General features: G+C 34.0%; 2 protein-coding genes across 2 annotated transcripts; both read right to left on the bottom strand.

Moving 5' to 3' along the window:
• Positions 1–2,450: 2,450 nt before the first annotated feature.
• Positions 2,451–15,211, bottom strand: LOC125811847 (beta-amyrin synthase-like). Its single transcript, XM_049491397.1, is given in 17 exon segments — positions 2,451–2,573; positions 2,831–2,914; positions 3,322–3,402; positions 3,768–3,945; positions 4,022–4,165; positions 9,819–9,865; positions 10,016–10,069; positions 10,286–10,384; positions 10,495–10,617; positions 10,678–10,797; positions 10,991–11,104; positions 11,200–11,388; positions 11,566–11,732; positions 11,905–11,989; positions 12,621–12,683; positions 12,685–12,736; positions 15,093–15,211. Coding segments are annotated over 17 exon segments (1,842 nt in total).
• Positions 15,212–16,271: 1,060 nt separating this feature from the next.
• On the bottom strand, positions 16,272–20,640 carry LOC125811553 (delta-amyrin synthase-like). Its single transcript, XM_049491058.1, has 17 exons — positions 20,458–20,640; positions 20,295–20,384; positions 20,018–20,215; positions 19,556–19,640; positions 19,312–19,478; positions 18,945–19,133; positions 18,721–18,834; positions 18,424–18,543; positions 18,226–18,348; positions 18,018–18,116; positions 17,759–17,815; positions 17,551–17,597; positions 17,317–17,460; positions 17,054–17,231; positions 16,836–16,916; positions 16,651–16,734; positions 16,272–16,395 (listed from the first exon to the last, which is right to left on the bottom strand). The coding sequence occupies exons 3-17, from the start codon at positions 20,168–20,170 to the stop codon at positions 16,273–16,275; spliced, it is 1,764 nt and encodes a 587-aa protein (XP_049347015.1). The 5' UTR covers positions 20,171–20,215; positions 20,295–20,384; positions 20,458–20,640; the 3' UTR covers position 16,272.
• Positions 20,641–27,804: the final 7,164 nt, after the last annotated feature.

The raw sequence follows: 27,804 nt of genomic DNA, 5'->3' as shown, positions 1-27,804 counted from the left end.
AATAGGCACATACTGACATGTGATAACATGAATAGAGTAAATTTAAGAATGATATTATTTTGAAAAACTTCACAACCCACTCATGTATAGAGCATATACCAAGATTTAGTACAAAGAATGGGTAATAGGACCTTAGTAAAGGTTAGGTGTGTCTCTGGGATTTCGGGCATAGGCTGGGGGGTACTTATGCATTTTCCCTTAGGTAAACACAACCTAATTTATCGATACTTTAACATGTTGAACACTTCAAAGGGAAAGCTTTAAACAACAGTTGCATTTGCTTAACTCCTAAGGCAAATATCTCTCACGCGCCTCAACTGCGTGGAATCACAGAGTGTGTCATGTAAGCCAAAAGATGTACAAAATTACAAAAAAAAAAGAGTTCAGGGGTAATAGGACCTTAGTTTAGTTAAGGTGTATCTATGAGATTTCGGTTATAGTCTAGGGGGGTAGTTGTGCCTTATCCCAGATATTGTATTAACATTAGCTTCTTTCATAATTAAATAAGAGAAATATTTCTTATCTCTTAAAATAGTGTGTGTTGTGCCACTATTATAAGACATATATCATCATAATTGATTTTGAATCCATATGATGACTGGGGAATTTTCATATTCTTCATAAAAATAAAAGATATTATAAGAACGTAAAAAACCAACAACATAAGAAACTTAAAGAAATTATACTAAAAATGTAGAAATTAGTAAAACATAATGCCTTAAGAAAAACATTTAAGAAGAACAACATAGTTGCAAACATAATAGAAAACCAACAATTATTCTTATAATTTTATTCCCAGTTAGATGATCAGTTCTTCAATCAATATTCTCATAAAAGTCTTCAACTTTCAGATGAGTAATATTTGGGAGGCCTTCAAAGTCATCATCTTTATAAGCAAGATTTGCATCAATATCATCATATTTATTTGAGGGAGCTGCTTCATTATTATCATTCTGAAAGGTCAAGTGTGCCTCTACATTAGTATTTTTTCTTTTGAGAGAGGCTTGATAAAGTTTCACAAAATGATCAGGCATACGACATTCACGTGCCCAATGACCTTTCATACCACATTAGTGACAAATATTGATTCTACCTCGAGAAGGATTATTTGAGAATTTTTGTTATTCTCATGTTTATTTCCACCATAATGATGATAATTATTTCGTCCTCTACCACGTCTACAATCATGGCCATGACCACAGCCATATCCACGAGAATTATTTTCTCTTGATTCAGACTGATTATGTGTTGCTACAACATTCGCTTCAGGGAATGGAGCAGACTCAGTGGGACAGACTTCATAATTTTTCATCAACAAAGTATTATTCTGCTCAGCCACAAGTAGGCATGTAATTAATTCAGAATATTTCCTAAACCCCTTTTCACGATATTGTTATTGTAACAACACATTTGAAGCGTGAAAAGTGGAAATGTTTTCTCAAGTAAGTAATCATCAGTGATAGTACTCCACATAATTTTAATATGGAACTTACTTTATGAATAACAGAATTATACTCAATTACAATTTTAAAATCTTGAAATCGAAGGTGTAGCCACTCATATCGAGCTTTTGATAACACCGTAAGTTTTAGGTGGTCATATCAATCATTCAAATTAATCCATAATTCAAGAGGGTCTTTCACAGTTAAATATTCAGTTTTTAATCCCTCATGAAGATGATGTCGGAGAAAAATCATGGCCTTCGCTTTATCCTGACTTGATGTTTTATTTTCTTGTTTAATAGTATCACCAAGACCTTTAGCGTCAAGGTGAATTTCAGCATCAAGGACCCATGACAAATAATTCTTTGGTAATATCAAGTACCACAAACTCAAACTTTGATAAGTTTGACATGATGAACAATGTAATAGAAATTTAATTTATCCAAAAAAAATTAGAGCTTTGTGCTGATAACGTGTTTTAAAATAAAAATATTAAAGTAAAAGAAGAAAGGAAGAGAAAGAAGCAGAGAAGTAGTTTTCTTCTCAAAGGGATATCTATTTCCATTACAATGTAATGCTCCTTTTATGGAGGTGAAATTACTTGGAAAGATGAATAAGCTACAGTAAATGTGGGTCTCTATGGACATCCATTTGTTTACAACAATGATCACATTCTTATATTTTGACCCTAAACTCAAGATCTGAACCTAATCCCGATTTGAAACCCAACCCAAATTTGGGAACCGAGATCCAACCACGAGTTGAGACCAAGCCCCGACTTTGACCCAAAATTGGAGATCCGACCTTGACTCAAGAGTCAGGACCCGAGATCCAACCCCAATCCAGGATCGACTTCAACCCCAATCCTTGATTACACATATTATGCATATATGCCAAATATTTAACAACAGCTTAGGCAATGATTTTGGACACTGTTACATAACTTACATTAACACAAGAAACAATAAACTACATTATTTATTTCTTAAGACATAATATAATATACATTTAGTTGTGTTCTAATGGTACTTGGACATTTTTGCGGTATTCAGCCAAACCCCACAATGGAAATATATTTCTATATGCTGCATAGTGCAACATGCAATTCTTCATGACAACTCCAGTTATTTCCTGCACATATTTATGAAGTCAAACAAGTGCAATATTTTGATAAAACTAGTTTTAGCAATCTCTGTTCTTTGAGAAATTGTTTTGCCAGTTTGAATCAAGTATCATTCAAATATGACCAGATTGTTTAAAGTCAACTATATGAATCATCTATATTCGCTTTGTTTAACTACAGTCAATTTCGTTCCAGTAACAGCTTGTTCTTTTAACGGTCAAAGAATCTTCTCCTTTGTTTAACTTGTAATTTACAGAGTAATTACCTGTTGTGGGAAGTCACCATCTTCCATTTGAGAATTAATCAAAAGCCTAGCCGCACGGTGGATGGGTCTTGGATCTCTATCAACCTGTCCAAAGGAAAGTTGGTAAAGAACTCTTATAAAGAAAAGTTCTACTCTGATTTTGTTATAAATTACAGCATTTACTAATGGCATGATACATAAACAAACCTTCAAACTTGGCTTCAACTGACAAGTAAGCACTCCAACTTTGAAAGGTCACATCTAGACACCTCAACTTGGTCTCAACTGGAAACTAAACACTTCCACTCGTCTTCATTGTGTCTCGTGGCACCTAAATTTTGAAGGTGTCTAGATGATCATTTTGTAAGTTGAAGTGTTTAACTGACACAGTGGAAACGAGTTGAAGTGCCTAGATGTGCACTCTCAAAGTTGTAGTGCTTAATTGTCAGTTGAAAGCAAGTTTGAGTGATGTTTATGTATTATGCTTTTACTAATAGTAACAAGGAATTAACCTGGCCAGAGTGAATCAATCCCATCAATGCCCATGCAGTTTGTACAAGATTTGAGTGTTCTGTTTCAAGCTCTTTATATACCTGTTTGATCAAATACAAAGCTAAGTCACAGTTATCTTTTCCAGATATCTTTATACTTCATCCTATTCTTTAAGGGTAAAAATGCATGTCAATAGAAAACTTAAGACTTAAAATATTCAGTATTGGAATGAAACGGTTCCAAATGGAGTAGGATGCATGTGCAGAGTCCATATAGCCGACTATGTTGCATGGATTCTCCAAAAATGTTGTTGCAGATCTTCCAAAAATGCACAACTTTTGGAGGATCCAACGTGCACCAAGTGACATTCTCAGAAACATAGCATATAATTGACCTTAACAATGCACAAATTGAGACGTAGGTGTAGTTATTGTTGTTTTACGTAGCTTTTGTGCTTTTACATTACCTTGTCAGGACAAGAATGATAGCTTTCTCCCCAACCACCATCAGACCTTTGTCTTCGTAACAGAAATTCAACGCCTTTTCGAACAGCCGCAGAGTTGCTGTAACTCTTGCCTGCTGCAGCAAGCCCTCCAAGAGCAAACCAGGAAGCATATGTAAAGCACACACCCCAGGAACCATACCTATTGGCATGATAATCGTGTCATATGTATCGACAGAGCAGAAAGTTCAAGGACTCGCAAGAAAAATATCATATACCATGAACCATCAGGCTTCTGTACATCGTCAAGATATTTAACAGCATTATCAATGAAATTGTCAATCTTTGTGGTCCGGTGTCCAGGGTATAGCTTTTTAAACAGAACTAGTGCTTGGATTGACGCGCCAGTGCACTCAACATACCTGGGTTGACATGTAATCAGTGTGAAGATGTTGTTAGAATAGGAATAGTTTATAGTCTCCTACTTGGTAAGAAATTGTATTATAGTGTCTATAAATAGGGTTTTGACAGAATCTTACTCATGCTCAATGACAATGTCCGCAAAAAGTTCAGTACGATTGAGAAACTGTCAGTGAATATAACAGAACAAGAAAGTTACATATTCAGGTTCTGGATGACTATAGAAGAAGTTGAATGCTGTTAACAACCTTGAAATGAAGCAGATAGATAAAATTCCTATATTGTGAATCTCAAACTAAAACAATTATTTTACTTTACCTCGAAATACTGTGAGGCCCCTGCAGGCTCCCAAGCGGCTCTCCCTCCGCCCGACGAGTGGGAAGAAGAAAGAAAAATGGATCGTACAGGGATGGAGATGGCTAAAAATGGAAGTGGGCTGATGGGCTGAGGAAGAAAGCTTTTTTTAGTTACTATAATTCTTTTTAAAAGTTTCATTATTTTATTGTTTTATTTTTCTATTTTTTAAATATTTTTTTAGCTTAAATAGGATAGTCACTCGCCTTAATGAGAATGAATTCACGCATTTTTGCCAACTCAACCATCTTGATGCCACATAAGCCTAGTCAATGGTTAGAGGGGTTTGATAAGTTGTGTTTCATTAAGTTTAAGGGTTCAATTGATAAAGAATTAAGTAGAAGAGTTCGCAATACAAATTCATACAAGTACAAGAATCTATTAGACCATTTCGCCTTAATTAAATAATAGAAGTAAGAAAAATCCAATGGAGAGGATGCATCTAGAATAAAGTTGAGTGTTTGTGTGGTAATAAAGTGATCTTGGTGCATTGAGTGACACGTGTAACAAAAAGTATAGATATTTGATTAAGCTAAATAATTGATTTACCCTTGATCGTCCTCCTCATCACATTTTTTTTTTATGCTTTGAAAACCATCTGTAATTAAATAAAGTAAATTAGGATTACATGAAGAAAGATACCGATTTTTGCATGTTAAACTTTGATATTACAAGTGAATACATTAAATTATTTGCCGAGTAGTATATCAATTTTCATATTGATCAAGAATTAGATGGAAAAGAAAAAAGGAAGCAGCAATGTTCTCATCATAAGTTTTGAAGGGTATGTGGTGTGCCGTATATATGATGAACCATTGTAGAAGCACTCATAAAAATTGAAATGACAAAGCGACCTAAATCAAGATTCAAAATAGACGTAAGAATCAAAAACTTGTTTATCGATACTTTAACATGTTGAACACTTCAAAGGGAAAGCTTTAAACAACAGTTGCATTTGCTTAATTCCTAAGGCAAATATCTCTCACGCGCCTCAACTGCGTGGAATCACAGAGTGTGTCATGTAAGCCAAAAGATGTACAAAATTACAAAAAAAAAAAGAGTTTAGGGGTAACAGGATCTTAGTTTAGTTAAGGTGTATCTATGAGATTTCGGTCATAGTCTAGGGGTAGTTGTGCCTTATCCCAGATATTGTATTAACATTAGCTTCTTTCATAATTAAATAAGAGAAATATTTCTTATCCTCTTAAAATAGTGTGTGTGTGCCACTATCTACAAGACATATATCATCATAACTGATTTTGAATCCATATGATGACTGGGGAATTTTCATATTCTAAATATAAATAAAAGATATTATAAGAACGTATAAAACCAACAACATAAGAAACTTAAAGAAATTATACTAAAAATGTAGAAATTAGTAAAACATAATGCCTTAAGAAAAACATTTAAGAAGAACAACATAGTTGCAAACATAATAGAAAACCAACAATTATTCTTATAATTTTATTCCCAGTTAGATGATCAGTTCTTCAATCAATATTCTCACAAAAGTCTTCAACTTTCAGATGAGTAATATTTGGGAGGCCTTCAAAGTCATCATCTTTATAAGCAAGATTTGCATCAATATCATCATATTTATTTGAGGGAGTTGCTTCATTATTATCATTTTGAAAGGTCAAGTGTGCCTCTACATTAGTATTTTTTCTTTTGAGAGAGGCTTGATAAAGTTTCACAAAATGATCAGGCATACGACATTCACATGCCCAATGACCTTTCATACCACATTAGTGACAAATATTGATTCTACCTCAAGAAGGATTATTTGAGAATTTTTGTTATTCTCATGTTTATTTCCACCATAATGACGATAATTATTTCATCCTCTACCACATCTACGATCATGGCCATGACCACGGCCACGTCCACGAGAATTATTTTCTCTTGATTCAGACTGATTATGTGTTGCTACAACATTCGCTTCAGGGAATGGAGCAGACTCAGTGGGACAGACTTCACATGATTTTTCATCAACAAAGTATTATTCTGCTCAGCCACAAGTAGGCATGTAATTAATTCAGAATATTTCCTAAACCCCTTTTCACGATATTGTTATTGTAACAACACATTTGAAGCGTGAAAAGTGGAAATGTTTTCTCCAGTAAGTAATCATCAGTGATAGTACTCCACATAATTTTAATATGGAACTTACTTTATGAATAACAGAATTATACTCAATTACAATTTTAAAATCTTGAAATCGAAGGTGTAGCCACTCATATCGAGCTTTTGATAACACCGTAAATTTTAGGTGGTCATATCAATCCTTCAAATTAATCCATAATTCAAGAAGGTCTTTCACAGTTAAATATTCAGTTTTTAATCCCTCATGAAGATGATGTCGGAGAAAAATCATGGCCTTCGCTTTATCCTGACTTGATGCTTTATTTTCTTGTTTAATAGTATCACCAAGACCTTTAGCGTCAAGGTGAATTTCAGCATCAAGGACCCATGATAAATAATTCTTTTTGGTAATATCAAGTACCACAAATTCAACCTTTCATAAGTTTGACATGATGAACAATGTAATAGAAATTTAATTTATCCAAAAAAAAATTAGAGCTTTGTGTTGATAACGTGTTTTAAAATAAAAAATATTAAAGTAAAAGAAGAAAGGAAGAGAAAGAAGCAGAGAAGTAGTTTTCTTCTCAAAGGGATATCAATTTCCATTACAATGTAATGCCCCTTTTATAGAGGTGAAATTACTTGGAGAGATGAATAAGCTACAGTAAATGTGGGTCTCTATGGACATCCATTTGTTTACAACAATGATCACATTCTTATATTTTGACCCTAAACTCAAGATCCGAACCTAACCCCGATTTGAAACCCAACCCAAATTTGGGAACCGAGATCCAACCACGAGTTGAGACCAAGCCTCGACTTTGACCCAAAATTGGAGATCCGACCTTGACTCAAGAGTCAGGACCCGAGATCCAACCCCAATCCAGGATCGACTTCAACCCCGATCCTAGACCCAACCTCATCTTGGGACTAGACTCCTAGGACCCTTACCCATATAAAATATCAAGTAAAGATCTAGTAATAAATCTAAACTAAAGAAAATCTATAAAATGGGCTAGAATTAAGCTAAATATTTAAAATCGGATATCCTTGATTACACATATTATGCATATATGCCAAATATTTAACAGCAGCTTAGGCAATGATTTTGGACACTGTTACATAACTTACATTAACACAAGAAACAATAAACTACATTATTTATTTCTTAAGACATAATATAATATAATATATATTTAGCTGTGTTCTAATGGTACTTGGACATTTTTGCGGTATTCAGCCAAACCCCACAATGGAAATATATTTCTATATGCTGCATAGTGCAACATGCAATTCTTCATGACAACTCCAGTTATTTCCTGCACATATTTATGAAGTCAAATAAGTGCAATATTTTGATAAAACTGGTTTTAGCAATCTCTGTTCTTTGAGAAATTGTTTTGCCAGTTTGAAAGGGATTGTTTCTTTATATTAACTAATCACGGAAAGAAGTTCTTACATGTCATTGGACTTTCAGAAATGGCTCAGTCATGCCATATGTTAATAGTTGGGCTATTTATGTCATCACCGTGACAACAGTCCACATTTGTGTCACTCTTTACTGAAAGTTCGATGGCATATTTGAACTTTTTTTCCATTAATCAAATATCATTCAAATATGACCAGATTGTTTAAAGTCAACTACATGAATCATCTATATTCGCTTTGTTTAACTACAGTCAATTTCGTTCCAATAATAGCTTGTTCTTTTAACGGTCAAAGAATCTTCTCCTTTGTTTAACTTGTAATTTACAGAGTAATTACCTGTTGTGGGAAGTCACCATCTTCCATTTGAGAATTAATCAAAAGCCTAGCCGCACGGTGGAGGGGTCTTGGATCTCTATCAACCTGTCCAAAGGAAAGTTGGTAAAGAACTCTTATAAGGAAAAGTTCTACTCTGATTTTGTTATAAATTACAGCATTTACTAATGGCATGATACATAAACAAACCTTCAAACTTGGCTTCAACCGACAAGTAAGCACTCCAACTTTGAAAGGTCACATCTAGACACCTCAACTTGGTCTCAACTGGAAACTAAACACTCCAACTCGTCTTCATTGTGTCTCATGGCACATAAATTTTGAAGGTGTCTAGATGATCATTTTGTAAGTTGAAGTGTTCAACTGACACAGTGAAAACGAGTTGAAGTGCCTAGATGTGCACTCTCAAAGTTGTAGTGCTTAATTGTCAGTTGAGAGCAAGTTTGAGTGATGTTTATGTATTATGCTTTTACTAATAGTAACAAGGAATTAACCTGGCCAGAGTGAATCAATCCCATCAATGCCCATGCAGTTTGTACAAGATTTGAGTGTTCTGTTTCAAGCTCTTTATATACCTGTTTGATCAAATACAAAGTAAGTCACAGTTATCTTTTCCAGATATCTTTATACTTCATCCTATTCTTTAAGGGTAAAAATGCATGTCAATAGAAAACTTAAGACTTAAAATATTCAGTATTGGAATGAAACGGTTCCAAATGGAGTAGGATGCATGTGCAGAGTCCATATAGCCGACTATGTTGCATGGATTCTCCAAAAATGTTGTTGCAGATCTTCCAAAAATGCACAACTTTTGGAGGATCCAACGTGCACCAAGTGACATTCTCAGAAACATAGCATATAATTGACCTTAACAATGCACAAATTGAGACGTAGGTGTAGTTATTGTTGTTTTACGTAGCTTTTGTGCTTTTACATTACCTTGTCAGGACAAGAATGATAGCTTTCTCCCCAACCACCATCAGACCTTTGTCTTCGTAACAGAAATTCAACTCCTTTTCGAACAGCCGCAGAGTTGCTGTAATTCTTGCCTGCTGCAGCAAGCCCTCCAAGAGCAAACCAGGAAGCATATGTAAAGCACACACCCCAGGAACCATACCTATTGACATGATTAATCGTGTCATATGTATCGATAGAGCAGAAAGTTCAAGGACTCGCAAGAAAAATATCATATACCATGAACCATCAGGCTTCTGTACATCATTAAGATATTTAACAGCATTATCAATGAAATTGTCAATCTCTGTGGTCCGGTGTCCAAGGTATAGCTTTTTAAACAGAACTAGTGCTTGGATTGATGCACCAGTGCACTCAACATACCTGGATTGACATGTAATCAGTGTGAAGCTGTTGTTAGAATAAGAATAGTTTATAGTCTCCTACTTGGTAAGGGATTGTATTATAGTGTCTACAAATAGGGTTTTGACAAAATCTTACTCGTGCTCAATGACAATGTCCGCAAAAAGTTCAGTAGGATTGAGCAACTGTCAGTGAATATAACAGAACAAGAAAGTTACATATTCAGGTTCTGGATGACTATAGAAGAAGTTGAATGCTGTTAACAACCTTGAAATGAAGCAGATAGATAAAATTCCTATATTGTGAATCTCAAACTAAAACAATTATTTACTTACCTCCAAATACTGTGAGGCCCCTGCAGGCTCCCAAGCGGCTAAACCCCATTTTTGCTCTGCAATTTTATTTAAATGGATCTCAATATTGCTAGAAATGTGCGAAATGATGAGTGACTAAATTCAGAAAATATGAATTTATAGCATAGGTAGCCATGTATAGGACTATTCGAGGTAAGATATAGGTTTGTTTCTCTTGGAATTTTCGTACAAGGACCAGATATCTTCAGACTGAATGACCAGTGATTTTAAGACACATTAATCAGTTTTTACCTGGAAGGTAAGAATAACATCCACTGAGTCATACAGTCGTGCAGGTTCGATTGCCTCACCAACTAATTCTGAAGGCATTGTAGAGAAGAAAAGGCAGCACTAGAGAAACAAAATTAAGAAGATATCAGGCAATCTACTAGCATTATCATTTTGCTACTTTTCAGTAATTACAAGAAGTTGGAATCTTATTTTATTGAATAGATAGTTACCTTTAATGCTTCGGCAGTGGAATCAGATACTTGCCATCCATGATCTTGATCTGAAAAAGTCCACGATCCTTTTGAGATATGCCGATACATCCCTTTAAAATCACCAGAAGGACTGTCCTTCACCTAGCAACTAAGTCACTTACATTTGAAAGAGCTGTTATGCTCATGATTTAAACATCCAACCTGCGATGTTTTTATGAAGTCATGTCCTTTTCTCAGAGTATCTAATATATCATCATTCATCTCACTGGCCAATAATGCTTGAATAGCAAAACTAGTATCCCATGCTTGACTACCGAAACTCTGCAATTCAACGACAAATACTCACCTATTTCAGTAAGAATTGTTTGCATCATTTCAGAATAGGAAAAGGGGCTAGTTTTTTATTTTACAAACGCGTGTTTTAAGTGTAAAACAGATGTTATTTCTTAACTCATTGTGGTTTGTGAAATAGTATGATTTCCTTGATTACAAAAGATAATTCATATATACCAACCTGCATTTTCATTCCATCTTCAGCTACCCATAAATAATCTGGAATCCGAGCAAGATGTTTTTTGAAATAACTGCCATTTGGATCCTCAACCCAACAAGCAAGCATACACAATACCTACACCATCCATGTGTTACAGAAGTGTGAGGATTGAAGTCGTTAAGAAAATGCAGGTATTTTGTTATTTGTCCAAAATGACTAAGTTGTCATACTTTATTAACACATCCAATGGTGATATATCGGCTATTCTCGTCTTCATAATGTATATGTTTCATGGTAACTGCAAGAGCTTTATTTCTCAGCTTGTTGAAAGGCCAACGAGTCAATAGAGGCTCGGTACATATGTTGAGACTGTCCCACATTAAATCTTGAACCCATGGATGAGGGTAATAGAGATCCTCCTAGCGCAGCAAGTTTGTGTTTGAGCATTTGTACAAAATAGTATGATATCTATACTAACTTGAACACCGAGGACTCATTTGGTCCGTAGACAAGTTTATAGAGGGATAAATAATATTGAATATTATGTTGAGATTTATTTCTAATCTCAATAATCAAACGACCCTTGATAGTCATACCTTTGCACATAAATGGCGTACTCTTTTCCAGTTAATTTCATCGTATGGTTGACTATATAACTCAACCCTCAATTGCAAAATGAGAGGTGTGATTGGACCAACAAATCTCTTCCCATAGAGATAAGACATTGGCATGTAAACCATTCGACAGTAACACCACATTTTTGCTGCATTTAGATTAAGAGTCAAAATACTTGGTAGATCAATATATGGACACCAATAGAGAACGACATCAACCAGAAAACATTGCATAGCAAATCCTTAAAACTAATATCTACAATAAAATGAACTGAGAATTTTAAAATGTGTATGTGTAAGCAATAACAAATATTGATCAACCTGGATTCATAGGAAGAAAAGATGGAAGAATCCAAAACTCAGGGGGCATTGGATTGGTTCCTAACCACTCAAAAGCTCCAAGAATCTAAATGACAAGAAGGAAGATTTATCAGCAACAAGAAGGCACTAAATCGTAGTATAAGAGAAACTCGTTAAATTATCAGCAACAAGAAGGCCAAGTTAGAGGGCATATTTATGTATTATGCCAATAATTTAACAAGTTTCTCTTATACTACTAAAGATAAGAAAGAGCTTTTGCAAAATCAGGTCACCTAAATGATCACAACTAACTGTCCACAATAAGTGCAGTGATAAGAACCTAAAGGTTGAATCCGCTAACCATCCACAATATAAGTCAATAACCTCCAAATAGATTAGGCCATGTGATCCTAGGTTTAGTACAATCCACTTTTTTAGGATATGTAGAAATAAATGTATATTGCACATATATATTTAGCTGTAAAAATAATAAATAAAAGTTTTCAATCAATAAATAATTCTTATAAAAATTATAAATACACAAGAATACTTCTTATTTTTGAAGCAGAATAAGTGACTATCTGACAAGAGTCAATGAAAAATACAAACAAGAATTGGAGCTCGGATATTTAACAGAAGCAAAGCTGAAGCTTTTGTTTAACTTAAATAATAGTCCAAGATAATTCATTCGCGGTAAACAGTATGATTTGATTTCTATGACATATACTTAACTGTACATCGAATGTTGCGACCATATTATCATTAAAATTAGAGTTGTCAATATGGGTTGACCCACCTCAATTGGGTTAATACATATAATTTTGAAATTTGACAGGCTAGGCCGGGCTGACCCCTTTTTTATTGGGTCAGAAAACGGTCAGCCCAACCCACAAGTACGTGGGCTACGGGCTGTGCCGGACCAATCCATTTTTTAAAAAATATATTTTTTATAATTTTTTAATCAAATTATAATTTAAAAATATTATCATAAATATCGTATTACATGGTGTTTGTGTTACTACTTGTTAATCAAATCCACAAATAAAATTATTTTTATAATATTTATTAAGTTTGATTTTAAGTAAAAGTATAAATAGCTAAATAGAAATATAACCTAATTGTTTTCTAATGATCATAATAAAACACAAAAAAATATGACAATATTTCATAGGCTATGGCCTACATAGTGATTCCCTAAAAATTTTAGGAAAATTTTCTTTTATGTAGTACATATTTTATAAATATATTTGTATTTAAATTTTAATAGTTAAAACTTTAAATAGGTTTTGAGTTTGGACTCTTGTTATTTTTAATACTCTATTTTGTTTTTATTTGGCCACGAGCCGACCCTACCCATATTTCTCAAGTCTCACTAATCAGCAGACTTAATCAGGTCGGGCTAAAAAACTCTTTTCTTAAATAGGCTCCAAAAATCTTAACCACCCTATTAGGCCAGGCCGGCCCAATGGACCTAGCTCATATTGACGGCTCTAATTAAAATACTTAAAAATCGACATATTGAATATGATATTAATTTCTACTTTGGATATTTGTAAGAAAAACCAAAGGATTGAGGAATCGTACCTTATTATTAATTAATTAATATTACTCATTGACATTTGACAATTACAATACCTAACTTTAATTAGTGCAATTTCTAGGGAAAAAAATAGTCATAAGTCATTAACCTCAAAATACTTATTACTTAAATAATGCAACACCCATAATTGATTTCTATTAAAACAAAAGATGAAGAAGAAAAAATCAATTTTAATTGTAACTTGAGGAACTTGTATTAGTTCTCTTTAGTTTAATTCTGTTTTCTTATGCCTATATCCTCAAGATGAGTAATAACTATTAAGAATTTTTTTCAAAAAATTGTTTACATTATTTATTAGAGCAATTATAGATTTGGGGAAACTACTAAAGCGATACTTTTTTTGAACACAATTTGTTTAGTTAAAATGAAATTTGAAATGGATCAATAAAATAGAAATTTGTTGGCAGACACAAATATAAAAAAGTAAATCTAATGTGAGGACTTAATAACTAGTCCTTCATCACACGACTCTCAAATTTAACATGTAATAAATTTCGAGAAACAAAGTCAAAGTATTTAATTATTTGCCCCATATTTTGAGATGCTTCCACCATATGTCCTTTGCTTGAAACCACACAAATATATTGACTAAAGGTTACACGTTGCAATTTTTAAATAGGCATAATACATAAATTGGACCCTTAACTTGGCTTCAAATTATAACTTTGACCTTTAACTTTGTGAGTGCACAAATAGACACTTTAACTATCCAAAACTTAAACAAAAAAACACTCGGATCCTACCTGGCAAAATGCTTGAAATAAACTCAAATTAGGCGCGTCAGATGTAAAAATCGAGGGGCCCAACAGTAAAAAAAGCATTGAAAGGACAATTAAACCCTCTTTATATCTTTTTCAACAATTTTCCCCTCTTTTTTGCATTATTTGTTGTTCACTGCAAAATGCAAGTGACATTTAATAAATTTTTTTGTTATTGCGAAAAAAAATTATAATGAAGTTTTTTTTTGGCAAGATGGGTGAGTATACACTTGTAAAAGTCGAATGCAATTTAAGTTCGAAGGTTCTCGATCAATGAATCCGATCCACACTTAAGGGACTCCTTACATTTTGATTAGGTGTCAGATTGCTACTCAAATTTAACAAAAATCTCTAAAAAATTCATTCAGACAATTTATCAAACACTTTAAGTGTACCATTTTACTTAATAATTTTTAGCACTGTATGTTCAGTTTTTGGCCTCCAAAAATTCATAATTGTAATTTGCTATTCACTATGACAATCACAATACACAAAACACCCTGTTTTTTCCATTAAGTAGTTGACAACTTAAAGCACAAATACACTTTAACTAAAGAAAAGAAGGAGAAGTTCATTGATTCTCACGTCTTCCCATATTATGGGCTGCTCTAAAATAATTTTGCAACAAAAACAATAGTAAAACAATGCTGAAATGACAACTCTACACCCCGAATTCCGGCCAATCTCCGGCAACCCAAAACCCCCGTTCATTTTCTTCTTTTTCAGGCAAAACGCCACCACCAAATGACCCCCAAACAAGTACCTCCAACCCAGCCGTTCTCCTTCTTCCTCACACCGAAGCACAACCCATGAAGCGAACTAACTTCGAGTTCGCTAAACCCACCAAATACCCGACCCCAAACCCATCAGATCCGCCATCTCCGGCGAGAATCATCACAAAACAACACTGCTGCAACCAACAGCTCGAACCAGACACAAAACAGCAACCAAATGATCCCCCAAACCCCATGAAAATAGACCCAATGAGCACCAAGCTAGCAAAACCATTAGGAGGAATTAATTTTGATTCTTGTATATAAATTAAAATTAATTTTGATTTTTTTTAGTTCTAAAATGACGTGTAAAATATTTAATTAGTTGGCAACCATTGAGTGGCTCACTAATACACGTGGGAGTGTTTGCATTTCACGCTCTTTGGCTCCGAAAATCGTGTGTTTATTTATTTAAAGGTAGGATAGTTAAAGTGCCTATTTGTGCATTATGAAAGTTGGAGGTCAAAGTTAAAATTTGAAGCCAAGTTTAGGGGTCAATATATGTATTATGCCTTTTAATACCATGTTGTGTCGCAAGCTATTTGATATTTAGTACTCATTGTTTCGACTAATCTGGATTAATCAAACTAATGATTTGTACTTTGTTGAACTAAAGACAAATTTGGAATTTAAATTTTATGAATTTAACAACCTCAAGTTAATACTTAATACTATAATAAAAGTTGAGTTCGACGATAATAACATATCCAATGTAATCTTACAAATGGGGCCTGAAAAGGGTAGGATATACACAAATTTTATGCTGTCTTTGTGGGGTAGGAAGGTTATTTCCAGTAGAACCCTAGACCCCTGATTCAAAAGAAATGTATCCGACACAAGATTATAAGAAAAATAAAACAACAAAATAAATGCAATAACAAATAGTAATACACTGGGAAGAATAAAAAACTACAATATAACTAAATAATACTAAAATGATAATAATAATTGAGTTTACAAACAAATATCAAAAAAATTTCCATTCTGAAGGATCGAACTCGAAACATTTAATTAAGGGTTGATCATAGTCATATCTCACCACTCTCTGGGTGATCATTTGCTAGAGTATAATCATTAAGGGTGGATATATATATAGAATAATAGAAGTACAAATCACTTTCTGGATAGAATTATAATGATATTAGACATTGTTACATCACTTACATTAGCACAACAAACAAACAACAATAAACAGCTCGATTCACTAAGCTCCCGCTATGCGTGGAATCCGCAGAAGGCCTAATTGCATTCTCTATATTTAGTTGTGTTTTAATGGTACTAAGACATTTCTGCGGTATTCAGCCAAACCCCACAATGGAAATATATTTCTATATGCTGCATAGTGTATCATACAATTCCTCGAGAAAACACCAATTATTTCCTGCACATATTTATAAAGTTAGATAAAAGCAATATTTTGATAAAACTGGTTTTAGCAAATCTCTGTTCTTATAAATATTGTTTTGCCAGTTTGAAAGAGCTTGTTTCTTTATATTAATTAATCAATATCAATCAAACACGATTAGATTCTAAACTAGTTCGAGTCAAGACTATATGAATCATCTATGTCTATTTCGTTTAAATCCAGTCTATTTCATTCTAATACTTAATACATATTAATTTGCGGAGTAATTACCTGCTGTGGGAAGTCACCATCTTCCATCTGAGAATTAATCAACAGCTTTGCTGCGCGGTGGAGGGGCCTCGGATCTCTATCAACCTGTCCAAATGAGGAAGTTGGTAAATAAATCTTGAACAAGAAACTTTTTACTATGATGGTGAATAAATTTAGCATTTTACTAATAGTAACAAGGAATTCACCTGGCCAGAGTGAATCAATCCCATCAATGCCCATGCAGTTTGTACAAGATTCGAGTGTTCTGTTTCAAGCTCTCTATATACCTGTTTGATCAAATACAAAGTTGATCGTAGTTGTCTTATGAACAGTCATCTTTATATTTCCTCCTCGAATGGAGCAAGATTCATGTCTAGAGTTCATGTACCGACCTTTACATGGCCTTTTTATGCTTTTACATTACCTTGTCAGGACAAGAACGGTAGCTTTCTCCCCAACCACCATCAGACCTTTGTGTTCTTAGAAGAAATTCTACGCCTTTACGAACAGCTGCACAGTTGCTGTACGACAAGCCTACAGCAGCAAGCCCTCCAAGAGCAAACCAGGAAACATATATGAAGCACACACCCCAGTTACCATACCTGTTGACACGATTAATCATGTCATAATCGATAGAGCAGAAAGGAACTTGCAAGTTCAAGGGCTCACAAGAGAAATATCATATACCATGAACCGTCAGGCTTCTGTACATCTTCAATATATTTAACACCATTATTAATAAAATTGTCAACCTCCTTGGTTCGGTGTCCAGGGTATAGCTTCTTAAAACGAACAAGTGCTTGGATTGCCGAGCTAGTGCACTCAACATGCCTGGAATGACATTGAATCAGTGTGAAGCAGTAAAACGGAGACTAGGAATGGGAAAAAAAAACTAAAGGGAGAGAGAGAAACAAATCTTACTCATGCTCAATAACAATATCCTCGAAAAATTCAGTAGGATTGAGCAACTGAGAAATACAACAACCAAGAAAATTACTTATTCAGGTTCAGGGAAGATTATAGAAGAGGTCGAAGGTTTTCAACAACCTTGAAATGAAGCAGATATATAAACTTACTATATTATGAATCTCAAAACTCAAACGATTATTTTACTTGGCAGAGAAGTTACCTCCAAATACTCTGCGGCCCCTGCAGGTTCCCATCCTGCTAAACCCCCATTCTTGCTCTGTAGTTTATTTAAAATAGATCTCATCATTACTAGAAATGAGCCAAATAACGAGTGACTAAATTCAGAAAAAAATGAATTCATTTCACAATTCACAGGTAGCCAGGTATTGGATAGGCTTCTCTTGGAATCATTGTACAAGCAGAAAACAACTGCAGATTAAATGACTTAATGATTTGAGGACACATCTTTCAGTGTCTACCTGTAATGAAAGAATAACATTCACCGAGTCATACAGTCGCACTGGATCCATTGCCTCACCAACTAATTCAGGAGGCATTGTAGAGAAGAGAAGGCAGCACTAGATAAACAAAAATAAGAAGATATCAGGTCAATTTACTAGCACTTATCATCATACCATTTTTCAACAATTACAAGTTGAAATCTCATTTCATTGAAAAGTTAGGTACCATTAATGCTTCGGCAGTGCAATCAGATACTTGCCATCCATGATCTTGATCTGCAAAAGCCCATGATCCTTTTGAGATATGTCGATACATCCCTTTAAAATCACCAGAAGGATTGTGCTTCACCTGCAAGAAGTCACTTACATTAATAAGGTCCACAATTTGAAAGAGCTGATATGCTCATGATCTAAACATCCAAACCTGAGATTGTTTTATAAAGTCATGTCCTTTTCTAAGAGTATCTGATATCTCATCATTCATCTCACTGGCCAATAGTGCTTGAATAGCTAAACTAGCATCCCATGATTGACTACCAAGACCCTGCAATTCAACAACAAATACTCACCAATTTCAGTAACAAATGTTTGCATCACTTCAAAGTTCAAACTAAGAAGAGGGGGCTAGATTTTTTATTTTACAAACACACGTTAAGTGCAAATGAGCTCCTGTTCTTGTCTCATTGTGGTTTGTGAAATAGCACAATTCAGATCTACCAACCTGCATTTTCATTCCATCTTCAGCTACCCATAAATAATCTGGGATCCCAGCGAGATGTTTTTTGAAATAATCGCCATTGGGATCCTCAACCCAACAAGCAAGCATACTCAATACCTACACCATCAAAGTGCTACATTCAGTGTTCTCTAACAATTGAACTATTGTAGTTATTAAGGGAATGCAGGTAATTTATTAGTCAGTCAAAAATGAATTAGTTTCAGTACTTTTTCCACACATCCCATGGTGATGTATCGACTATTCTCGTCTTCGTAGTGTATGTGTTTCATGGTAACTTCAAGAGCTTTATTTCTCAGCTTGTTGAAAGGCCAACGAGTCAATAGAGGCTCGGTACATATGTAGAGACTATCCCACATCAAATCTTGAACCAACGGATGCGGGTAATAAAGATCCTCCTGCAGCAACAAGTTCATGTTTGAGCATTTGTAGAAGATGGTATGATGTAGACATTAACTTCAACACTGAGGACTCGTTTGGTCCGTAGACAAGGTTATACAGGGACAAATAACACCAAACTTCATGTCGGGATTGTTTTTCTTATCTTAGTAATCAAACAACCTTTGAGAGTCATACCTTAGCACATACATGGCACACTTTTTTCCAGTTAATTTCATCATATGGCTGATCATACAGCTCTTCCCTCAATTGCAAAATGAGAGGTGTGATTGGACCAACAAATCTCTTCCCATAGAGATAAGACATTGGCATGTAGACCGTTCGGCAGTAACACCACATTTTTGCTGCAGTTAAATAACAAGGAATAAAAATATTAACCAACTTGGATGACATGCATGAGGAATAAAAATGTTTAACCAACCTGGATGCACGGGAAGAAAAGATGGAAGAATCCAAAACTCAGGTGGCATTGGATTGGTTCCTATCCATTCGAAAGCTCCAAGAATCTGATTGAAAGAAGGGGAGATTTCTCAGCACAAGAAGACAAGGTTGCTCAGATCCTCCAAAAACATTGCCGCACCAATGTCAGATCTTCAAAAATGCATGACAACATTTTGGAAGAGTAATCGTAAACATAGCACGAAGACATACATGACACTAGAAATTTACTTGAATATAGGAAATGATTAGCTTAAATAATATCAAGCCGTCTATAAGATAATTACAACAGGTTAAAATTCACTAACAATGTGAATTTTTTGTACATTGTCACTTGTCAGTATATATACTAACTATCTACTATATGTTATAACAAGTTAAAATATATGGATAGGATATATAATTTGTACGCTATCAGTGTATATAAGTTAAATACTAGTCATACCGAGAGCCATGTTTTTCCCCAAGAAGGAATGGCGATGACACTACCATGATCAAGAATCCATTTCCTTGCTCTAGCACAAGCATTGTTTTTGCCACCATCTGGTCCTTCTCCAAGAATCCTCATGCAAATGTAACTCAGAGCTGTACAGAACATAGTACTATGACCTTCTATGTGCAAACCCCATCCACCATCTTCATTCTGAATAAAACAGAATGTCATCAATAATTCAGAACTTTTATTTGCACTAGTATATTCATTGTGACATTCCATCATATACCTGGTGACAGTATATCTACCGAAGAATTTCCTTCCGATGTTCAGCTGGAAATACAGTATTAAGATGCCCAGTGATATACATACACATAACCTTGAAACAATTTGGCTTTTAGCACATCCAATTTGTGAAAAGAATTTTACAAATACAAATGAAAAACACTTACGAGAGGTGGAAGAAAGAAGAGAGGACCGGCATTTTCAGCAGGCCAATGTCCATCAGTAGCCTGTAAAGCTGAGAAGAAATGAACTGCTCTACGCAATGCAATTGCAGCAATTTCATGGCTAATTTCTTCTCCTTCTTCTACTTTTACTGCTCCAATTCTCTGTTTGAAGTTCTTCTCTCCCAGAAACTGGAGAGAAGTTAGTTAGACAGTTACAAAGTTAGTTAGCTAGGAATCTTCTAGTTGTTAGGCAATGGCAGCAATGAATTGTAAATATTATGAAGTGGTTATCATTCCCTGTAGATGTTTCAAACTATATTTTTTCTGTCATTTTAATATCTAAAACAGAGGTAATGAAAAAAAAAATCACAATGCTTAACTTTTATAATGTTGGGCCAGTGCGAGCATCATCTAGTCTCTTTAAAAGAGTGCATAATTACATGCATCCACATGTTGTCAGAATTTTGAAATCCGTTGACTAATTAATGATCAAAAATACATTTAAATTATATAATTTTTTGAGTTTCATATCAAAATTATTGAGAGTGTAATTTTCATATCTAAACTATTACTTATTAGTTTGAAAAATACAACTCTCTGTTTTATTATAGGGATAATACATATATTTGACCTTAAACTTGGCTTCAAATTTTAACTTTGACCTCCAACTTTCATAGTGCACAAACAAGCACTTTAACTATCCAACCTTTTAATAAATAAACACGCGATTTTTGGAGCCAAGAGCGTGAAATGCAATCGCTGCCACGTGTATTAGTGAGCCACTCAATGGCTGCCAACTAAATAAACACTTTACACGTCCATTTTAGAACTTAAAAAAAATAAAATTAATTAAGGGTAGAGTTGTCATTTCAGCATTTTTTTCACTGTTGTGTGCCTAAAAATTACTTCTCACTCGCACAAAATGCGTGCACGTCACGCGTTTTGCCAGGTAAGACACGCGTGTTTATTTATTAAAAGGTTGAATAGTTAAAGTGTCTATTTGTGCACTTTGAAAGTTGGAGGTCAAAGTTAAAATTTGAAGCCAAGTTTAAGGTCCAATATATGTATTATGCCTTTATTATATCCTCATTATGGTGTGTGTACTACAATCTCTCTTTAATTTAAAAAAATTGTCATACCATACTTTACATGAACAAAATATTTCATGTTGACAAAAATTAAATAATTTTTTTTTGAGAAAATACATAATTGCCCCATTAAAGTAAGACCTATTTTTGAAAAAGACACTCAAACTTTGCGGGGGTCCTAATACACCCCTAAACTAGTTTAATGTGAAATTATTGAACCATTTTTCAATATTTTACTGTTTAATTTGTTTTTCTTTCTTCTCCTTCGTGAGCTTCACCATTGAAGGAGATGACAACAGTTTGAAATTTTTTTCTCTTTCTTTTCTCTCTTTTCGTTTTCCATTTAGATTGGATTTCGACGGAGAGATTTGATTGTTAAATAACACAATCTCAGTCCATAAAAGAAAATGCCTTTTTAGTCGGTTTTCTTCCTTTGATAACAGAAGCAACAACATATTTGTTGTTTCATCCTCAGATTTCTTCTCCTCTTTCTTGGCCGGCTGGGGTGAGAAGCTTCAGGGAGATGATGGCGACTTCGAAGATAGAATCGTTCAATTAACCCCTGATCAATTTACGAGGACTGAAATCTTGTTAAGACGAAGCAAAAATAATCTCATCTGCGTTCGGAGAGAGATTTTTTTTTTTTTCAAGTACAACCCAGGTTGATTTAGAGTAAAAATCAAAGGCAAAATAAACAAAAAGAAGACTTTGATAGAAATTTTAATTTGAAAAATAATAATTTTGAAAGCGGATTTGATTTTTCAGTTTTAATTTTGATTTAGTGTTGAGCAATGGCGGCCACTCCAGGACGAAGGAGATTAACAGATGGGTTAAGCGAAGAAGAAAGAAAAAACAAAGAATCAAAACTAACAAAAAAACAACATAAATAAAAACAAAGATTAAGAAATTATATAAAAATTGACACATGGCAAGCAATAATTGGTGCGTGACTTCACCTTCTTTCTTATAAGTGGTTTTGACCCAAAAATGGGATATTTATATTACTTTCAAATTGTTCAATGGGGTATTAGGATCCTTGTAAAGTTTGAGTATATTTTTAGAAAAAGTGTTATAATTAAATGGGATAATTATGTATTTTTTTTTACAACTATGAAAATTTTATTACCAAAGTGAGAACTCACGCTCAAGTAACAAAAAACAAAAGTCATTGGACATAGTCCAAGTTCTTAGTGAGCACCCTCACTCCTTTACTACCTATCTAGCTCTAGCAAGGATAGAAATTAAGCTTGGACAAAACTCTGGCTAATTTAGGCTTCTTGGAAACACAATAGTATATATCTTGGATTATCAATCTCACAATTGTATTACTATTAGTTAAAGTTAAAGATTAAAGTATTACTATTCCCTCAAAAAATTATAAAATAAAATGTAAAATATTTTTCTTACCACACTCCACCACTTCCTCTCACCGTACCCACAAACCAAAATTTCAAATTTTTTTTTTAAAGGTATTCTTTTATTAAAAAAAATTAATTTTTGTTAAAAAAAATTCTACCCCGCCCACATAATCCTCTGCTTCTATTTTTTCCCCTCATTTTGTATTAGATATATGTTTGTTAAAAAGTATTGTTTTTACTTACCGCATGAATCTTTTTAAAATATTTTTTTTTTTAGATGATTCCATATCACATGTTCAAATGTAAGATAATTTTTTTAAAAAGAAAATAGACCTTTTGAGATTTCTTAGGTATATAATAATTTTTTTGTTATTAAAACGACATAAAATTAAAAAGAGTTAATAGGGTAAAAAATTATGAACAATCAGGTGTGCATTTTAACTGATCACTAATTATTTATAAATTGTTCCTTTTCTGCATCTGAAATACCGACATTGCTCATGTAGGAAACAAGAACAGTTGATAGTTGAAGTATGTTGTGATAAATAGTTGGTGATAGTTCACGTAGGAAACTTACACACTTGATAGTTTAGGTATGAAATGCGAAAAAATGGAATACTCTAGGTATGTCTTTGACCCTTCACTCGATTAAAACGACATAATATATAAGCATCCATTCAAACTTGGTCTCAACTGGCAAGTAAGCAGTACTCCAACTTTGAGAAAACACATTTAGACACTTGAACTTGTCTCCACAATGTCAGTTGGACAATCTACAAAATAATCATCTAGACACTTTTAAAATCTATGTGACATGTCAGCATTGCATGTCCGATTTTCAAATATCATTTTTTATTTTGAAAGCAAAAAATACATTTTTTCAAGTACTTACAATTTTCATGATCAAACGTCCACTTAATTTCATCATCCGCATGCATATTTCAAGCCACAAGACTCAAAAGTTAATGTACATTAAACATAAATCATATTTAATACCACAAGATTTAAAAATCTAGACTTTTTAAAAAGTGTATCCAAACTAATCAAAATGAAACTTAGAAAAAAAACTCCTTAATTCTAATATTTCATAAGAATGCTAAAAATTATCGTATTCAAAAGTCTACCTTACAAAAAAAAGAGAAAAGAGAAAAGAGAGAAAAATGAATATAAACCTGTAGTCTCCAAAGAAGATCGCTACAAGGCTTTATTTTATAACGGTTGTTCCAAAATTGTTGACGGGCCTCTTCGATCTCGGCCTGTTCTTCAATGATTCCGGCATTTGGATCAAACTCCCATGTTTGTCGTCCAACATAGTTATTTGTGTTGTACATATGTGGACCATCTTGTCCTTTCGCAATCTTCAACTTCCACATTTTTAAATTCTTATTTATACTCACGAGGCTTGCAATTTAGTGATATCAATAAAAATTATATATATAATATCGACGTGAGTTCAACTCTAAAGGTCTCAGTAATGTTTCATGCAAAGTAGAGAAAGAGAGAAAGAGAGAGGGGACTCACCAAGTTTGGTAGGATGAAAGAGAAGAAACTATGAATTGTGGGAAAGAAATGATTGATCTATGCAACTATTTATGCAAATTAAGAAAAAAAATCGATAGATACATGATTACATGATTTTTTATCCTTTACAAATTTTTCGTCATTTTAATGTGAAATTTATTTTTTAGTATAATATTAACCTTTTCTACTTTTGTTTATTTTAGTAAATTTATATTTATTAAGATTGAAAAGTTACAAAAAGAGTCGAAGTTTTAAGATATATTATTTTATTTTCAAAAAATAGATTTTGTTTTTACTTTACTTGTCTTATATTCTTAGTCTAAAGTTAATTAATACAACATGGTCCCATGCTTGATTAGTTTTCTCATTACATGCATATTAAGAAATCAAAAATAAAATGATAATTTTATTATTTCACTCCTTAAAAAGCTTTTTGTGAATTTTACAAACAAATGTGAAAACTTAAAAAAAATTAAATGTTAGGGTAACATAGGAAAAAATATTTAAGGTGGACAACTAATATAAGACAACTATTTTTAATAAGATGATCAACTAATATGAAACGAGAGAAATAGTTTGTCTGATTTTCTTATTCTCTTACGTTGTACAGAATAGTGTATATATACACAATCATAGCCCCTAGAGTCCTAACAGTTGCTAGCTCCTAGAGTCCTAACAATTGCTAGCTTAGCCCCTAGTCCTAACAATTGCTAGCTCCTAGAGTCCTAACAATTGCTATCTTAGGGTGTGTTTGGTATGAAGGAAAATGTTTTCCTGGAAAACAAGTTGATTTTTGACTTATTTTCTCATGTTTGGTTGGTGAGTAGAAAATATTTTCCAAAAAAGATTTTTAGTGTTTGATTTATGAATAAAAAATATTTTTGAGAAATATCTTTTATTTTTACTAGAGTAGAAAATAATTTTTGAAATTGAAAATAGTTTTTAAAAACAAACTTGAATTTTTTTTGGAGGGTGGGTGAAAGGAGGGGGGGGGGGGTCGAGGGTAGGGGTGAAAAATTGAAATTTTGAAGTTTAAAATATTTTTTAAAAACAAACTTAAATTTTTTTTTGGGGGGTGGGGGCTGGTAGGGGGTGGGTGGGGGGGGTCGAGGGTTGGGGTGAAAAATAAAATTTTGAAGTTGAAAATATATTTTAAAAACAAAATAATTTTTTTTTTTGGGGGTGGGGGGGGGGTGCTGGTAGGGGTTGGGTGGGGTGGGGGGGACTGGGTAGGGGTGAAAAAATGAAATTTTGAAATTGAAAATATTTTTGAAAACAAACTTAAAATTATTTTTTGGGGGTGGGGGTGGGTGGGGGCTGGTAGGGAGGTGGGTGGGTGGGGATCGAGGGTAGGGGTGCAAAAATGAAATTTCGAAATTGAAAATATTTTTTAAAAACAAACTTGAATTTTTTTTTTTTTTTTTGGGGAGAGGGGGTGGGGGGCTGTGTGACATCTTGCAAGTTGGGGACTAGGAAGAAGCTTAAAACTTGGAAATAGTTTTTTTGGAAAGAATTAAAAATCTGGAAAATTTGGTTAAGTATGGAAAAATAATGAATTTTTGGCCAACTTTGAACACTTATAACTCCTATCTCAGGATGATCTAGGTGTGGTTCCAGTTATGGTTGCAAAGTTCGTGGATTGGTCTTTCCAACGCCATTGAGTTTGCTCGTTTCTGAGTTCGTATGAGCAAGTTATGCCCTTTGAAAGTTGGGCAGTTGGCAGGGAATCCGTCCGGAAATTGTAAGGGTATTTTGGTCTTTTCCCTAGCCTTGTCTTTGGATATATATTAAGGTGTAAGACTGATTTTTGATCAGTTTTTTCCCTTTTTAAAAAGAGTAAGAGTTACGGTTCTTGAGAGAAAAGGAGAGAAAGGAGAAGAAGAAGCAAACTTCGTAAAGATCGTCGTGATTTTCTTCGGGGGTGATCCCTATTAAGGTATGTGAGTTCATAGTGTTGGGTTGGTTCTTTCCCCCACACTCCAAGCTCGTTTAATTTCGAGAAAAGATTGATTATGTTTGATTGAAGTTGTTGGTTGGAATTGTTGAAGTTGTAGTTGTGTTGTGTTGTAGTTCTTGTTGGTTTGGTGTATGTTTCCGGTGGTGTTTTTGAGTTGAATCTAGTGTATGTTAAGGGTTTTGATGATCCTAAGTGTTTGGGGGATAAAGCTTTGAAGTTTAGAAGGTTTAGAGTTGGAGAAAAGGAGGAGAAAAGTTGAGTTTTCGAGGAAAAAGGGCTGGAGCATCACGCCAGCCAGCGCGCCCCAAGAGGGACTCTAAGGTCCATCCCTTGGGGCGCCGCCCCTACCAGAGCCCCAACCAGACCCCTCTGAAGTTTGAGGTCTGGCGCTCCGCGCCTCTCAGAGCGCCAAGTCTTCCCATTCCTTCTCCACTTTCTTATGCATGTTCCTAGGTATTGTACCTATGTTCCCTAGTTATTTCCAACACCCCAAGGTACGTTTAAACGTCAAGAACTCGTCCATAACACGTGATCAAACACCTTGAATTCATGATTCCAATTCAAGGAGAGTTAGTTTCCAAGTCAAGTGAAGTTAAGAGTTGAGTTAGAAGTTAAAGAAGTGAGTCAAGGTAAGTCTTTAAAGTTGTTTAAGAGTCTTTATTGAATGTTTTAACTTCATTTTAAGACTCAAGTTTCAAGTCAAGTAATGAGTAAAGAGTCAAGAGTTTCAAGTTAAGTCAAGAGTTTAAAGTTGAGTTCATTTTTCAAAAGTTATTAGGGAACTATGTATTCCCAAAGAAGTTTCCAAATGTTTTTACATTTGAGTAAGAAAGGAACTATGATTCCAAAAGAGCCTTTGGGCTAGTTTTCAAGAAAAAGGAACATTGTTTCCAAGTGAGCCTTCGGGCAAAGTTTTGAGTAATTATCTCAAATAAAGAAAGATGTGTTTAAAACACTTATGAGCTAAGTATTTTTGGGAGTAATCTTGAGCACCGAATTGGAGACACGAGTTCATATTAACTCAACTCTCCATAAGAACCATGCGCCAACATGGGAGTTAACGGGTCATACTTTTTAGATGAATATGTAGGATTAAGCTAGTGGATCCACTTAGTAAAGTTAGCTTCCTATATCACGACAAGGTATATGATGGTCCTTAGGCAACGTGAGGTAAAACGTTGTATCACCACTAGGGCTCATAGTGGTGATTGTCGGTTAAAGAATCTCCCACTAAAGTTATATTACTTTTATATAAGTAAAGTTGAGTTCGTTATCGTTTTATCCTTAACGAACTAAGTTGTTTACACTATTTTACAAGCTTTATATATTGCATGTGTCTTATTGTTTTATATATTGAGTTCAGTTATTCGTGAGTTGAACAGAGCCAAGGTAAGAGTTCATTTGTACTCTTTCCAAGCTTAAGTTG

The sequence above is a fragment of the Solanum verrucosum genome, unplaced genomic scaffold (genome assembly GCF_900185275.1).
Source record: "Solanum verrucosum unplaced genomic scaffold, falcon-dt-bn FXZP01000238.1, whole genome shotgun sequence".
In the NCBI taxonomy this organism is placed as follows: Eukaryota; Viridiplantae; Streptophyta; class Magnoliopsida; order Solanales; family Solanaceae; genus Solanum; species Solanum verrucosum.
Note: the sequence above shows the minus strand (reverse complement) of the source record. Positions and strands in the feature narration are given on the sequence as shown.

Coding starts and splice junctions, on each gene's coding strand:
- LOC125811553 (XM_049491058.1), bottom strand. CDS start 20,170: ATGTTCTGTACAGCTCTGAGTTACATTTGCATGAGGATTCTTGGAGAA. Junction 16,735..16,835: donor GATTGATTCACTCTGGCCAG/GTGAATTCCTTG, acceptor TCATTTGGACAG/GTTGATAGAGATCCGAGGCC. Junction 16,396..16,650: donor ATGGTGACTTCCCACAGCAG/GTAATTACTCCG, acceptor AAATATGTGCAG/GAAATAATTGGTGTTTTCTC.